General features: G+C 36.4%; 1 protein-coding gene across 2 annotated transcripts in view; it reads right to left on the minus strand.

Annotated features, from left to right (window-relative positions):
- Nucleotides 1-16,202, minus strand: part of SHOC2 (SHOC2 leucine rich repeat scaffold protein) — a 91,259-nt gene that overhangs the window by 29,302 nt on the left and 45,755 nt on the right. For both annotated transcript variants that reach the window (XM_037063950.1, XM_037063951.1), the window contains exon 3: nucleotides 10,419-10,556. In XM_037063950.1, coding sequence (XP_036919845.1) covers nucleotides 10,419-10,556 — 138 coding nt within the window. The remainder of the gene's footprint in view (nucleotides 1-10,418; nucleotides 10,557-16,202) is intronic.

Below are 16,202 nucleotides of genomic sequence, written 5' to 3' on the forward strand. Positions count from 1 at the left end.
ATTCTTTTCTCCTTTATTAATTTCAATTTAGTTGATTGCTCAATATAAACAAACTTACAGACATATATCTCAATATAAGAACATACAATACATCCAATCAAGAGGAACCCAAACAGGCCCACTTCAAGACACATCATAATTAAAATGGCAAAATTCCAAGACAAAGAGAGAATCTTAAAGGCAGCAAGGGAGAAACAAGAAGTAACATACCAGGGAGCCCCAGTAAAGTTAGCTGCTAACTTCTCAACGAAAACGCTCCAAGCAAGAAGAGAATGGCAAGAAATATTCCAAGTAATGAGAACCAGAGGCCTGCAACCAAGGCTACTTTACCCAGCAAGGCTCTCAATCAAGACAGAAGGCCAAATAAAGAGCTTCCAAGACAAAAGAAGTCTAAAAGAATACACCTCCACCAAATCAGATCTGCAAGAGATAGTAAAGGGACTGCTCTAAGGAGAGGAAGGAAAAGAGAAAGACAGAGAAGAACACAGGTACAAAAATGGCAAGGAATACATACCTATCAATAATAACCTTAAATGTAAATGGATTAAATGCTCCAATCAAGAGACACAAAATAGCTGAATGGATAAGAAAGCATGACCCATAAATAACGCTGCCTACAAGAGACCCACCTCAGGTCAAAAGACCTATACAGACTAAAAGTGAAGGGCTGGAAACAAAATTTCCAAGCAAACAGAAGAAAAAAAGCCGGGTAGCAATACTCATATCAGACAAAATAGACTTCAAAAAACAGGCCATAGAGACGCAGAAGGTCACTTCATAATACTCAAGGGAAGAATCCACCAAGAAGACATAAACATTGTAAATATATATGCAACCAACTTAGGAGCACCCAAATATATAAAGAAAATCTTAGAGGACTTCAAGAAATATACTGACAGCAACAGAAATATAGTGGGTGATTTTTAACACCCACTGCCAAAAATAGATCTTCCAAACAAAATATCAACAAAGATATTGTGCCATTGAACAACGCCCTAGATGAAGTGGACTTAACTGATATATAGAGCTCTTCATTCCAAAGAAGCTAAATACACATTCTTTTCAAATGCACATGGAACACTTTTAAAGATAGACCTCATGGTAGGACACAAAACAAGCCTCAAGAAATTCATTGAAATCATACCAAGCTTTTTCTCTGACCACAAGGGTCTGAAACTAGAAACCAACCCCAAGGGAAAAAACCCAAAACACTCAAAATCGTGGCAATTGAATAGCATGCTATTAAACAACGAATGGGTCAAGAATGAAATTAGGGAAGAAATCAAAAAGTTCCTGGAAACACATGAAAATGAACTCACAACAACCCAAAACTTATGAGGAACAGCGAAGGCAGTCCTGAGAGGGAAGTTCATAGCAATACAGGCCTACCTAAAAAAGACAGAACCCTACACCTTCAAGAACTGGAGGAACAACAACAAAGACAGTCCGGAGCAAGTAGAAGGAAGGAAATAACCAAGATCAGAGCAGAATTAAATGACATAGAGACTAAAAGCACAATTCTAAGGATCAATGACTCCAGGAGCTGGTTTTCTGAAAAGAAAAACAAAGTCAACAAGCCTTTAAGCGGGCTCATCCAGAAAAACAGAGAGAGGACCCTAATAAACACAATCACAAATGAAAGAGGAGAGATTACAACTGACACCACCGAAATACAAAGGATTGTAAGAAATTACTATGAACTATATGCCAAGAAATTTGAAAACCTAGGTGAAATGGACAAATTTCTAGAAAAATATAATCTTCCAAAACTCAATGAAGAAGAAGTAGAAAGCCTGAATAGACCAATTAACAGCTGACAAAATTGAAGCAGTAATCAAAAACCTCCCAGCACACAAAAGCCCTGGACCAGATGGTTTCACAAGAGAACTCTACAAAGCATTTAAGGAAGAGCTAACCCCGATTCTTCACAGACTATTCCAAAAAATCCAAAAGGAGGGAAAACTGCCCAACTCTTTTTATGAAGCCAGCATCATCCTAATTCCAAAACCAGATAGAGACACAACAAAGAAAGAAAACTTCAGGCCAATATCACTGATGAACATAGACGCTAAAATCCTCAACAAAATATTGGCAAATCGCATCCAACAATACATCGAAAAGATCATACACCATGACCAAGTGGAATTCATCTCAGGTATGCAAGGATGGTTCAATATTCCCAAATCAGTAAATGTAATACATCACATAAACAAAAGAAAAGACGAAAAACAAATGATCATATCAACAGATGTGGAAAAAGCTTTTGATAAGGTACAGCACCCATATAAAAACACTCAGCAAAGTGGGAGTAGAGGGAGCATTCCTCAACATAATAAAGGCCATATATGAGAGACCTACAGACAACATCATACTCAATGGGCAAAAACTAAAATCTTTTCCACTAAGGTCAGGAACAAGACAAGGTTGTCCACTTTCACCACTTCTATTCAATATGGTATTGGAAGTTTTAGCCTCAGCGATCAGACAAGAAAAGGAAATGAAAGGCACCCAAATTGGAAAGGAGGAAACAAAACTGTCACTGTTTGCAGATGACATGATAGTGTACATGGAAAATCCTATAGACTCTACCCAAAAACTGCTTGACCTAATAAATGAATTTGGCAAAACAGCGGGATACAAAGTCAATATCCAGAAATCAAAGGCATTTTTGTATACCAACAATAAAGCAGCAGAAGCAGAAATCAAGAAAAAATCCCATTCGATATAGCAAAAAGAAAAATAAAATACATAGTAATAAACTTAACCAAGAAGGTAAAAGACCTGTATGCAGAAAGTACACAACACCGAAGAAAGAAATCAAGAAAGACACAAACAAATGGAAACATATACCGTGTTCATGGATTAGAAGAATTAACATCATCAAAATATCCATACTACTCAAAGCAATTTACAGATTCAATGCAATACCTTTTAAAGTATCAATGGCATATTTCACAGACATAAAACAAACACTTCAAAAACTTATATGGAATCATAAACAACCACCAGTAACAGCCACAATTTTGAGAAAGAAGAACAAAGTAGGAGGGATCACAATACCTGATCTCAAACTGTATTACAAGGCCACTGTAATCAAAACAGCCTGGTACTGGCATAAAAACAGGCACATAGACCAATGGAACAGAACAGAGAGCCCAGAAATAAACCCAAGTCTCTACAGTCAATTAATATTCGACAAAGGGGGCAGCAAGACAAAATAGAGTAAAAACAATCTCTTCAACAAATGGTGTTGGGAGACCTGGACAGCTACATGCAAAAAAAAAGAAACTCGAGCACCACCTTACACCATACACCAAAATAAATTCAAGGTAGATAAAAGACTTAAATATAAGCCGCGACACCATTAAAGTGTCCTAGAGGAGAACACTGGCAGGAAAATCTCAGATATTTCACGCAGCAACATTTTTACTGGTATGTCCCCCAGAGGAAGAAATATAAAGGAAAGAATAAACAAATGGGATCTCGTCAAAATAAAAAGCTTCTGTGTGGCTAAAGAAAATGGTATTAAAATAAAAAGAGAACCAACTGTATGGGAAAACATATTTGCCAATGATACCTCAGGCAAGGGTTTAATCTCCAAAATATACAAAGAACTTCCACGACTCCACTCTAAGGAGACAAGCAAACCAATTAAAATGTAGGCAAAGGACTTGAACAGACACTTCTGCAAGGAGGACATACAGAGGATCCAGAGACACATGAAAAGATGCTTAATATCGCTAGCTATCAGAGAGATGCAAATTAAAACCACAATGAGATACCACTTTACACTGGTCAGAATGGCCATCATAAAGCAACAAACAAGAAGTGTTGGAGAGGCTGTGGAGAATTGGGGACCCTAGTGCACTGTTGGCGGGATTGCCAACTGGTACAGCCACTATGGAAAACAGTATGGAAATTTCTCAGAAAACTAAAAATGGATCTGCCTTTTGACCCAGCAATTCCACTGCTAGGAGTATATCCTAAGAACCCTGAAACACCAACCTAAAAGAACCTATGCACCCCAATGTTCATAGCAGCACAATTTACAATAGCCAAGAGCTGGAAGCAACCTAGGTGCCCATCAGTAAATGAATGATCAAAAAACTATGGTATATTAACACAATGGAATTCTATGCAACAGAAAGAAAAAGCTCCTACCCTTTGCAACAGCATGGATGGAACTGGAGAGTATGATGCTAAGTGAAATAAGCCAGGCGGTGAAAGACAAATACCATATGATCTCACCTTTAACAAAAACCCAAACAACAAAACAAACAAGCAAGCAAAATATAACTAAAGACACTGAAATAGAGAACAGGCTGAGAGTGACCAAAGGGGAAAGGGGAGGGAATTTCAGGGGAAAAGGGGAAGGGTTTACAGGAACAAGTATAAAGGACACATGGACAAAAACTAAGGGGGGGAGGGGTGAAAATGGGGGGGAGCACTGGGGGATGGGCTGGGATGGGAGTAAAAGACAGAAAACTGTACTTGAACAACAATTAAACAAAATATAACAAAACAAACAAAAACATGCAATACAAACTAAATATATCAATATGTAATTCAAGAAAACTATACTGAAATAAAAATTAAACCTGTATGTTGAATTTGCTCAGAATTTCTCAGGGAAATGGAACTTGAAAGAGCAACACTGAGAAATATATTAGAGTTCTTGAACTTCAGAAATAAAGAAATAATCCTTTGGGTGGTGGGGCAAAACAGTTAAATCACTTATAAAGAGAAAAAATTGGACTGGCCTCATACTCTTGCACATTATATTATAGAAGACAAAACTACCTCTTAGCTCTACTAAGATGCTCAAGGAAAAGAAATTGGACCCAAAGATTTTTATACCCATCCACACTGTTCTTCAGGTATAAAGGTTATAAACATACAAGAACTAGTAAACTACTTTTCATGAACCATTTCTGAAAAAGACTGACTTTAGTCAATGAATGAGGCAACTATGGCCACAGAACTGTTGATGAACATTAAGACTAAAACAAAAGCAGAAATTAATGAGCAAAATATGACATGTCCTGGCAATGTAACTAACAAAAATTAGGAGAAAAAGAGACAAAAGGCCAGGTAGAAAACTTAATTCACCAATTGCATCATCTATGTCACTCTATTCAAGAAAAGCAGAATGCACATTCAGTTGCACATAGCATACTAATCAAGATAGACAATATACTATGCCATAAACTAAGTCTCAATAAATTTAAATGATTAAAGTCACATAATGTATGTTTTCAACAATAATGAAATTAAATCAGAAATCAGAACCGAAAGACCCTTTGGAAAACTGTGGGATACTGGGAACTAAATAGCACACTTCTTTTTTGTTTGTCTGTACTGTCTTAAAAAAGAGAGAGAGAGAAACATCAATTTGTTGTTCCACTTATTTATGCATTCATTGGATGATTTTTACATGTGCCTTGACCAGGCATCAAACCTACAACCTTGGCATATGGGATGATGCCCTAACCAACTTGAGCCACCAAGCCAGGGCAATAATACACTTCTAAGTAAACCACAGATCACAAAAGAAACAGAAAAGTAAATCAGAAAGATTTTGAACACAACGAAAAGGAAAACCAACCACCTCATGTGTGGGATGCTGTTAAAGCAGTACATAGGGGAAAGTTTGTAACACTACACGCCTATATGAGCAGAAAGGTCTTAAATCAATGACCTCAAGCTTCCCCCATAAGAGACTAGAAAAAGAATAGATGTTAATGCAAGCCAAGCCAATGAAAGAAAATAATTAAGGTCAAAGTGGGAATCAGTGAAAAAATGAAAAAGAATCAGAGAAACAAGAGACAATAACACTTTGAGACACTCAATACAATTGATAGAACTGATAAAACTGATATACTTCTAACTGATTAGGGGAAAGAAGAGAATATATTAAGTTATCAATATCAGGAATGAGAGAAGAGGCATTACTACAGATTCTATAGATATTAAAATAATATGGGATTATTATAAACAATCTATACATATTAAATGTGACAAGTTAAATTAAATTAATACATTATATCTATTTAATTACTATACATAAAGACACAAATAATCAAGTTTGCTCAAGGAAAAAAGTTATAACCAAAAAAGTCTTATATCTATTAAAGAAATTAAAATTGTTTTAAAAAACATTTCTACAGGAGTTCCAGCCACGATGGTTGCATAGGTAGAAACCCTTCGCTTCCTCACACAACCAAAAGGGTAACCACCAATCTAAAATCAATAAACCACCAAAAGCACCAAAAAATCAAACTGCATGGAACTCCTACAACCAAGGAATTAAAGAAAAAAATCAACCACAGCAACCAGACCCGTAAGGTGCAGACCACATGGGCTACTCAGAAAAACTGCCTGCCCTGGTGAATGTAGGGGTGGGGCTTCCCTGGAGGGGCTGACTTAAGGGGAAAACTGAGACTCAGAGCTGACTGTGGGCTATGACTGGGGCTGCCAGCCTGGGAATTTCTCCCAGTCTCACTCCAGAGTTCTTTGAAAAGTGCACTGGAAAAGAGCAGGCAAGCAGCACTGTTCCCCCTCTGGCCCCTTCCCACAGGCAGCACCGCAATACAACAAAGAGGGTTGCTCTGGCTGGGTGAATACCTAAGGCCCCTCCCACCCTCTTACAACCTATCAGCTGCGCCAAGACAAAGAAATATGGCCCAAATGAAAGAACTGAGCATAACCTCAGAAGAGAACTAAGCCAGGAAGAAATGACCAACCTATCAGATGGAGAATTTAAAGCCCTGGTAATCAAAATGCTTACAGAACTGATTGAGCTTGGTTGAAAAATGAAAGATACCCAAAATAAAATAAAGCAGAATATTCAGGGAACCAACAGTGACAGGAAGGAAACCAGGACTCAAAGCAACAATTTGGAACAAAAGGAATAAATAAACATCCAACTGTATCAGAATGAAGAAACAAGAATCCACAACAATGAATAGAAGCTGAGGAATCTCTGGGACAACCTCAAATGTTCCGACAGCCGAATTATAGGGGTGCCAGAAGAAGAACAAGAAATTGAAAACTTATTTGAACAGATAAAAAAGGAAAACTTCCCCAATCTGGTGAAGGAAACAGACTTCCAGGAAACCCAGAGAGTCCCAAAGAAGTTGGACCCAAAGAAGAACACAGCAAGACACATCATTATTAAGTTGCCCAAGATTAAAGACAAAGAGAGAATCCTAAAAGAAGCAAGGGGAAAGGAAAGAGTTACTTACCTACAAAGGAGTTCCCATTAGACTATCATCTGATTTCTCAAAAGAAACCTTGCTGGCTAGGAGCTGGAAAGAAGTATTTGAAGTCACGAAAGGCAAGAGCCTACATCCAAGATTACTCCATCCCGCAAAAGCTTTCATTTAAAATGAAAGGACAGATAAAGTGCTTCCCAGATAAGGTCAACTTAAAAGGAGTTCATTATCACCAAGCCATCATTACACGAAATGTTAAAAGGGACTTACCTAAGAAAAAGATAAAAAACATGAACGGTAAAATGACAACAAACTCACAACTATCAACAAATGAACCTAAAAGAAAAGAAAAACAATTAAAACAAAAACTACCCAAACAACCAGAACAGGAGCAGAATCAGAGAAACTGTACATCACACAGAGGGATTTCAGTGAGGAGCAGGAAGGGAGGAATAGGGGGAAAAGGTACAGGGAAGAAGCAGCATAACTAGTAGGCATAATATAGATGGAGAGAGGTCAAAAATGGCATAGGAAACAGAGGACTCAAAGAACTTATATGTACAACCCATGGACATGAACTAAGGGGCGGAGAGAATGCTGGAGGGTTGGAGAGGCAGATGGAGAGGGGATAGTGGGGTGGGGGTGGGGATTTGGAAAACTGTAACAGCATAATCAATAAAAAATACTTTAAAAAAAGGTAAAAATGTGCCCTGACTGGTGTAGCTCAGTGGATTGGGCATGGGCCTGTGAACCAAAGGGTCATCAGTTCGATTCCCAGTCACAGCACATGCCTAGGTTGCAGGCCAGGCCCCCAGTATGGGGTGTACAAGAAGCAACCACACATTGATGTTTCTATCCCTCTTTCTCCCCTTTCCCCACTCTCTGAAAGTAAATAAATAAAATCTTTCTTAAAAAAAAAAGGTAAAAACGCAACTGAAAAAATAAACAAATAAAAACATTTCTACAAAGAAGAATCTTGAACCCGGGGACTTCACTGATGAATTTTATCGAATATTAAGGATGAAATTAATGCCTATTTTAAACAAATTGTTCCAAAATCTGAAGAAAAGGGAACACTTCCCAGTTTACTATATGTAGCTCCTATTACCCTGAAATTAAAACTACACAGAGATTTTATAACATATGTGAATGTATTGTTCATTCAAAACAAGTAAATTCAATTTTTAAGAAGTCTACTAGAATGTATCTTTTCCCATTATTTCTTTTGGTAAGCAATTTTAATCTTATTCTCTGGGTTTTTTTAAATAAAGTTCAGGGTAATACTGTAAGATTTTATTTTGTTTCTTTATTATATTACCTTTGTTCTCTTTCTACAACTTCTACTCCTGTCTGCCATGACTTTTTTCACTTATTTTGTATTTTTCTTTTTGTTCTAGATTCTAGGGGACTTCTTCCACTTATCTTATACATTACTCTTTTGGCCTTTAGATGTGTGCATATTACACAGCATTTTCATTAAATTTCATTTGGCAAAGGTATTCTAAGAAGTATATTCTTTTCCAAGAATCTGAATCACATTTTATAGATGCAATATATATCTTTTCTATGCTCTTTTTCTTCTAGGGTCAATTCTCTTTGACATCTTGGTCATTTCAATAGACTTTAAAGAGAGAAAAACAAGAAATAATTGTGTTCAGTCCTTAGTAAACCAGAAACCTGATTCTTTTATTTACATAGCAAATTTGGTAAAATACTTACTGTGAATACTAACAGAAAAATTCATTTTGTGTTGTAGACCATCTTGTCTTTCAGACATAAATTTAATCAATTACAACTAGTTAATTACAATACCTAGTTTTTCACCATTACAAATAGTAATGTGATTTAAAGAGCTCTAGAGCAAGAATCAGGAAGATACGGGATCTAATGACTAGCTATTATATCCTAAAGAAGCCTCGTATTGCTTTTATGTAAATAAATAGTTGTCATATAGCCTAAGACAGTTTATTATAACTTATTAAAACTTCCTTAAAATTGCTTTTGTTTCAAGTAATGGTAGACTAGGTGGTTTGCTATTTTAAGCAAACCCTACCATTGGGAAAAAAAAATACTTCTAAAACAAAAATCAGAGAGCTAACAAATTAATACTAACTTCCAGGACAGAAACTACTGGGAACCCAGAAACAAGCAAAAAGGTGATTTTATCCTGCAAGTGCTTCCCTAACTGGAAGACGCAACTGAAAGGCTAGGACATGCTCCTGTCAAGAGTCAAAACACAGTAATCAATACCCACTGGGACCCTACCTGGTTGCACCTCAGGACTAAAGGTGAACTGGAAGTAAAATAGCCCAAAAATTAGTCTGCAGCCTGCCTCTGAATCACCTTGAGGATCAGAAAAATCTCACGCCTTAGAACACAAATGAATTAAACGGTCCCTTAGGTACTGAAAAATGGAAACAAAAATCCTTCTGGAGAAAGGTATCATCATAAGTCTCATGACTTAGTAATAGAACTTCATGAATATACATTACTAAAATTACATAAATTAAGTACAGGTATAATTTTTCTGGAAAAAAACAAAACCACAGTATCCTTATTGTATATCAGTAACTAAAAAATGTCCAAATTTTTCAAAATTCCCTTTGCTATTCACATAAATTTGTAGGCATTCAGAAAAATTAACAAGACTTTAAATACAGAACATATCACAGTAAGTGCAATTCAACATTTTGCAGTTTGGCTAAGTCTTTAAAACACATTTTGAACCTCAAGACATTTTGTACAGTCCTTCAGTATTATAGATGAACACACTTTAAACTATACTGGCTCTGTTTTAAAAACTAAACAGTAATGGTTTTATTTTTCAGTGTAGTCTACTTTAGGAAAGAAGGAACCACACCCTACATGATAGCACATAACATTCTGAAATCAGCAAAAATAGAAATGCACCTGTTCTGCAATTTAAGCACAGAGCTATATAGTAGAATATATACATATGACTTAATATCTTAATATCTATCTATCTTCTTTATAATCCAATTTAGCTCATTTCCCCAAATCAAATTATTTTCTTTGCCAGGAAATGGAAATAGTGATCTTAAGATATTATCTTTTAGAAGTTTTACTACTTTGACAATGTTGAATTTTAATCTTTACTATCAAAATGGATTAAAAAATAGTCTTTTAATGTGCAAATAGCTATAAATGAGTCATCAATATCTTCTTTCTCCCCTCATACCATACCTATAGTATCTGGGAGGTCTAGCAGTTCATTGTGCTGCAAGTCAAGGTTGGTTATCTGTGTGCAGTTTCCAATCTCCTTTGGAAGGTGTTCAAGTTGATTGTGAGCTACATCCAGCGTAATGAGGTTACATAATTCACCTGTGAATTAACCAATGTAAAAAATTAATAATTTTTAAAAAATATATTACATAACACCAAAAGAAAAAAAATTTTTTGTATCATAATTATACTTTCTTTCTGAAAAAGCTAAAGTCAAACACAAAATCTAGAACTGTTATTTGAAAATGGCATCTTACAAATACTGAAATATGTTCTACACCTGAAACAAACATGCTCTATCTCAATTACACCTCAAAAAAAAGGAAAAAATGACATGAGATAAAATTAAAATGTTGACTGTAAATGATTACCATTCAATATTTTGTATATACATAAGAAACCGATTCAACCACAAACATTTACATTTGTATATTCCAAGAGCTGACTAATTATTTAACAAAATTCAATAAAATATTAGCTTTGAATCAATTTCAGAGTCACTTTCTATTTCAAAATATATAGGCTCTCAAATAGACATATCTTCTGATATTATATAAGTAAGTAAACTGAAACTGTTTCTCAATTTAATAGTACTCCAAAAGGGTAGAAAAAAGGAATATTTCTCATTTTCATTCCAGCTGAAAGGGCTGTATTGACAATCCAGGTTATTCTTAATGTTATTCTGTCTTGAAATACTTTTATAATTTATAACAGGTATATTTGTTGGCTCACAATTTTTTTTAAGGTAAAGACTGAAAAAAGATGAGCAAATAAAATGCATAGAACTCTGAAAATGGGTGTTGCATACATTATCAAGCCACAAATAAACTAGGCAAAAAAGAGAAAATAGAAAAACTGAATTTCATCAAAATTAAAAACTTATGTGTATCAAATGACACCATCAAGAGATTGAAGAGCAACTCACAGAAGGGGGGAAAATATATGCAAATCATACTGGGTTAGCCAAAAAGTCCTTTTAGTTTTTTGCATAAAAGACACATTTTTCATTTTCACCAATAACTTTATTGATTTGGGTATTTTGGGTATGTCAGCTATCTCCCACTATTGGCTTCTAGTGGGTAGAGGCCAGGGATGCTGCTAAACATCTTCCAAAGCACAAGACAATCTCACAGCAGAGAATTGCTGGGCCAGAATGTCAATAGTACCAAGAAACTTCACAAACCACTTCTGATGCATTCAATCAGTCACAGCACCTTCTCCACACACAGCACAAATCTGTTTTTTTGCATTTCAGTTGCATTTTTACCCTCCTTAAAATAATAAAGTATGCCAAAAATGTTGCTTTATTTTCTTCCATCTTCAATATTAAAATGTTTACACAAAAATTCACCAATTTTGATGTTTTTTAAATGCATGCTGTCATGACAGTTGTCACAACACAATCTAACAAAATCATTTCAAATGAAGTTAAAGACAACTAATCACTGCTACAGCAATCATATGGGGAAAATTAAACTTTTTGGTGAACCCTGTAATTCATAGGTTAAAAGAGAACAAAACACTGTTACCAAACATATCTGTAGGCTTTTTCACTATTCAGGATGCCAGTTTGGCACTTCTGAACACAGAAACAAATTAGTTAGCAACATCTAAGGACAGCAACTTACATTAAGACTATCTAATACTAAAACTAAAAAAATAAAACTGTGTTTTTTAAAAGCAAAATATAATCACCTATACCCAAACTACATTAAATTCCTTTTGACTTGCCCTGGCTGGTGTGGCTCAGTTGGTTGGTTGGTTTTCACCCTGCAAACCAAAATGGTATAGCAGGTTTGATCCCCAGTCAGGGCACATGCCTAGGTTGCAGATTTGGTCCCCAGTCAGGTCACTTACAGGAGGCAACCAATCAATGTTTCTCTCCCTCTCTTTTTCCCTCCCTTCTCCTCTCTCTAAAATCATTAAGATTTTTAAACCAACACATAAGAAGAGTGTCATCTAATAACACCAATACTTCTTTCTCACAATCTAGAAATTCCTAAAAATTTTGAAAATGCTAAAACTCAGAAACTGTGATTTAAATTTTTATCAGCATCAGCACACAAAAATACTAGGTAAATTTGGTCTGTTAATGCATGAAACATAATAAACTCACAACTAAGTTATATACATTGTGAGTTATATTTGAAAACTATTTTAGATTTCCCCTAAAATCCATGCATAAATTTTAAAAGATTCATGAAGAACATTTTCTCCTAAGAACTTTCAATTTTCTTCTATCCAATAAAAGAAGACCTAATAAACTTCAGGGAAGTTTTATCTTTATAAAAATGTTCCATGAAAATCTAAAATATTCTCCAAACGAATCCAGAATTTCCTTCATAATGCAATTAACAAAACATTTTTAGTGTGGTTTTGAAAAATACAAAGAATTTAAGATCTCCGGGGTAGGGGGTAAATTGGGGGGGAGGCAGGATAGAGCAAAAAAGGAAAAGAACTCATGGACCTGGACAACAGTTTAGTGATGGGAGGGGTGAGGGCAGTGAGTGGAGGTAATGATGATAAATGGTAATGAAAAAACATACAATAAAAAAACAGGCTATTTAAAAAAAGCTCTCTCTCTTTAGAGTAACACTCGTAACTGCCCCAGCTCTTTTTTTGAATCAAATAATCAGAAACATTTGAAAATTCTGAAAATACAATAAATTCTGCACTAGACAATACTGTGCCAGGAAAGAAGCCTATGTTACAATTTGCAAGGGACAGGATATAAAATCTTTAAACAGTTCATGGGATACATTCACACTATTTACTATTTCTATACTCTGTCCAATTTTATACCTTTAAACATTTGTTTCACCACATATCTGAATAACATAAAAAACAAAAGTCTACCTATGATGGTTCTGATGGATAATAAACAAGATATTAACAGTGACTTGTCATTGACTGGGTTTAAATGTGGTCTTTATATTCTATTTTATACATTTGCATTTTGTGATTTTTTATTTTTTTGTACATTTTTTTATTTCAAAGGGGAAAGAAGGAGACTGAATAGTTAACACTACCAGTCTCTCCTACACTCCATGGAAGAACACTCTCTGACCCATAAACACAAGTTTCCTATTTGTGGAGCAGATGTATCTTTCAGGGAAAATGAATGCAGCATGCTATCTATCATACTGATGACAGTATACTGATATCAGCCACTAATATGCATCTTATGACTCATGTATGTTCCATATTTACTAAACAATCTTTTGACTTTAAATTTGACTCCCCACATAGATTTGCCAATGGAGAGAACACTGACTTCATTCATTTATCCATTCTGCAAATGTTTTTAAACATCTACCATGTGCTAGACACTATTCTAGGGACTGAGAATACTACAGTAAGAAAGAGACAAAACTCCTGTCTTCATAAAAATTATTTTAATAAGGAAAAATATACCAATTAATAGATGATTAAGGTGAGGAAGCATTAAGAGCTATAAAAGAAAATAATGCAGGCTAAGAGTAAGAGTGCAATGAGGAAAGAAGAAATAAGAAGTATTGATAATAAACAAGAAAAGTGACCCTGACAAAGCAGCACTTGAGAACAGACCTGAATAATGGGAGAGGGATGAAGCAATGGCTATCTATGGGGAGGGTGTTCCAGGTAGAGTGAGTAGAAGCACAAAGCCTCTGAGGCAGGAGAGTAGTTCGAAACACAAAAGAGGGTGAATGTGGCTGGAATAATGAATAAGGAAGAAAGTGGCAGGAGATGACGTAGCCAGAAGTCAAATCCACTGAGGGTCTTATAGACGAAGGTATAGACCTTCAGCTGTGACTTGAGGAGTGGTGAAGGTAAGAGTGGTTTTTTAAAAATTATTATTACTGTTTTTGGAGTTTTATGTTTACAGAAAAACTGCACAGAAAGTAGAGTTCTCATACACCCCTTTCCCCACAGTTTCCCTTATTCTTAACATCTTGCACTATACGGTACATTTGTTACAGTTGATAAACACTGATACATTAATATTACTAACTAAAAGTCCGTGTTTTACATTAGTATTCATCCTTTGTGTTGTCCAGGCCTATGGGCTTTAATAAGTGAATTATTAGCATGTATCCATCATTATACTATCATATAGACTAGTGTCACTCCCCTAAAAAGTTCCTGTGCTTCACTTATTTATCCCTCTTTCTCTCCCCCAGAGCCCCTGGAAACTAATGATCTTTTTCCTTTTTCCTTTTCTAGAATGTTATACAGTTGGAATCATATAGCACATAGCTTTTTCAAATTGGCTGCTTTCATTTAGCAATGTGCATTTGAGGTTCCTTCATGTCTTTCTGTGGCTTGATAGTTGACTTCTTTTTATCATTGAACAATGCTCCATTGTATGGGTATCACATTTGTTTATCCATTAACTTATTGAAGGACATCTTGGTTGCTTCCAATGCTTAGTAATTATAAATAAAACAGCTAAAAACATTTTGTATATACATTATTTATATGAACATAAGCCTTTAACTCTTTTGAGTAGATAACTAGGACCATGATTGATGGATTGTATAGTAAGACTATGTTTAGCTTTGTAAGAAATTGCCAACTGTGGACTTCCGCCAAGATGGAGGCATAGGTGGAAACACTGTGCCTTCTCCCACAACCAAGTTCCAACACAACAAAGGTTTGGAAAAACAAAGACAAAGACAAAGCCAAAGAACAGAAAATTGAATTATATAGAAGTCCGACTACAACTAACCGTTCAACGGGTACGGTAAGAGGGGCGGAGCCAGAAACAAGCAGGGTCGGCAGGACAGGTCCCCCGACCTAGGCGCACAGGCAGCCTGGAACCAGTCGGGGTGCGGGGCAGACTGACCGCGGTCGCACATTTGCGCACAGTGAGACGGACCACGCAGGCCCCAGGGGGCCAGGGCTGATGGCGGTGGCACACTCAAGTGCAGTGGGACGAAACGCGTGGGCCCAGTGACAGCAGCAGCTGCAGCACCAGTGAGGGCTGTGGCGGCAGGCAGCAGGTGGCAGACGAGACGCCATTGCTCCTCGTTGACCCCGCCCCCACATACAGCATCACAACCCAGGGACTGAGTTGCCCTGCGCTAGTGAACACCTTAGGGCTCCGATTCTGCTACAGAACAGGCACGAACAGCCCAAAAGATGACGCAAGAAGAACTCAAAGTCCCAGAGCCAATAACTCTCAGCGACCAAGAAATTGCCAGCCTCTCAGAAGCACAATTCAAGACACTGTTTATCAGGATGCTCACAGAACTGGTTGATTATAGCCATAAATTAGAGGAACATATGAAGGCTAAACTAATTGAAATGAAGGGAGATGTTCAGGAATCCAATAGCGATGGAAAGGAAACTGGGACTCAAATCAATGGAATGGACCAGAAGGAAGAACAAAACATCCGACCAGAAAGGAATGAAGAAATGAGAATTCAAAAAAATGAGGAGAGGCTTAGGAACCTCCATCCAGATTATAGGGGTACCAGAAGGGGGAAAGAAACAGCCATGAGTGGAAAGCTTATTTGAACAAATAATAAAGGAGAACTTCCCCAGTCTGGCTAAGGAAATAGACTTCCAGGAAATCCAGGAAGCTCAGAGAGTCCCAAAGAAGTTGGACCCAAGAAGGAACACACCGAGGCACATCATCATTACATTAGCCAAGACTAAAATGAAGGAGAGAATCCTAGAAGCAGCAAGAGATAAGGGGACAGTCACCTACAAAGGAGTACCCATCAGACTGTCAGCGGATTTCTCAAAAGACACCTTACAGGC

This window comes from Sturnira hondurensis, unplaced genomic scaffold (assembly GCF_014824575.4).
Source record: "Sturnira hondurensis isolate 20B ecotype Veracruz unplaced genomic scaffold, ASM1482457v3 Scaffold0014854, whole genome shotgun sequence".
Classification (NCBI taxonomy): Eukaryota; Metazoa; Chordata; class Mammalia; order Chiroptera; family Phyllostomidae; genus Sturnira; species Sturnira hondurensis.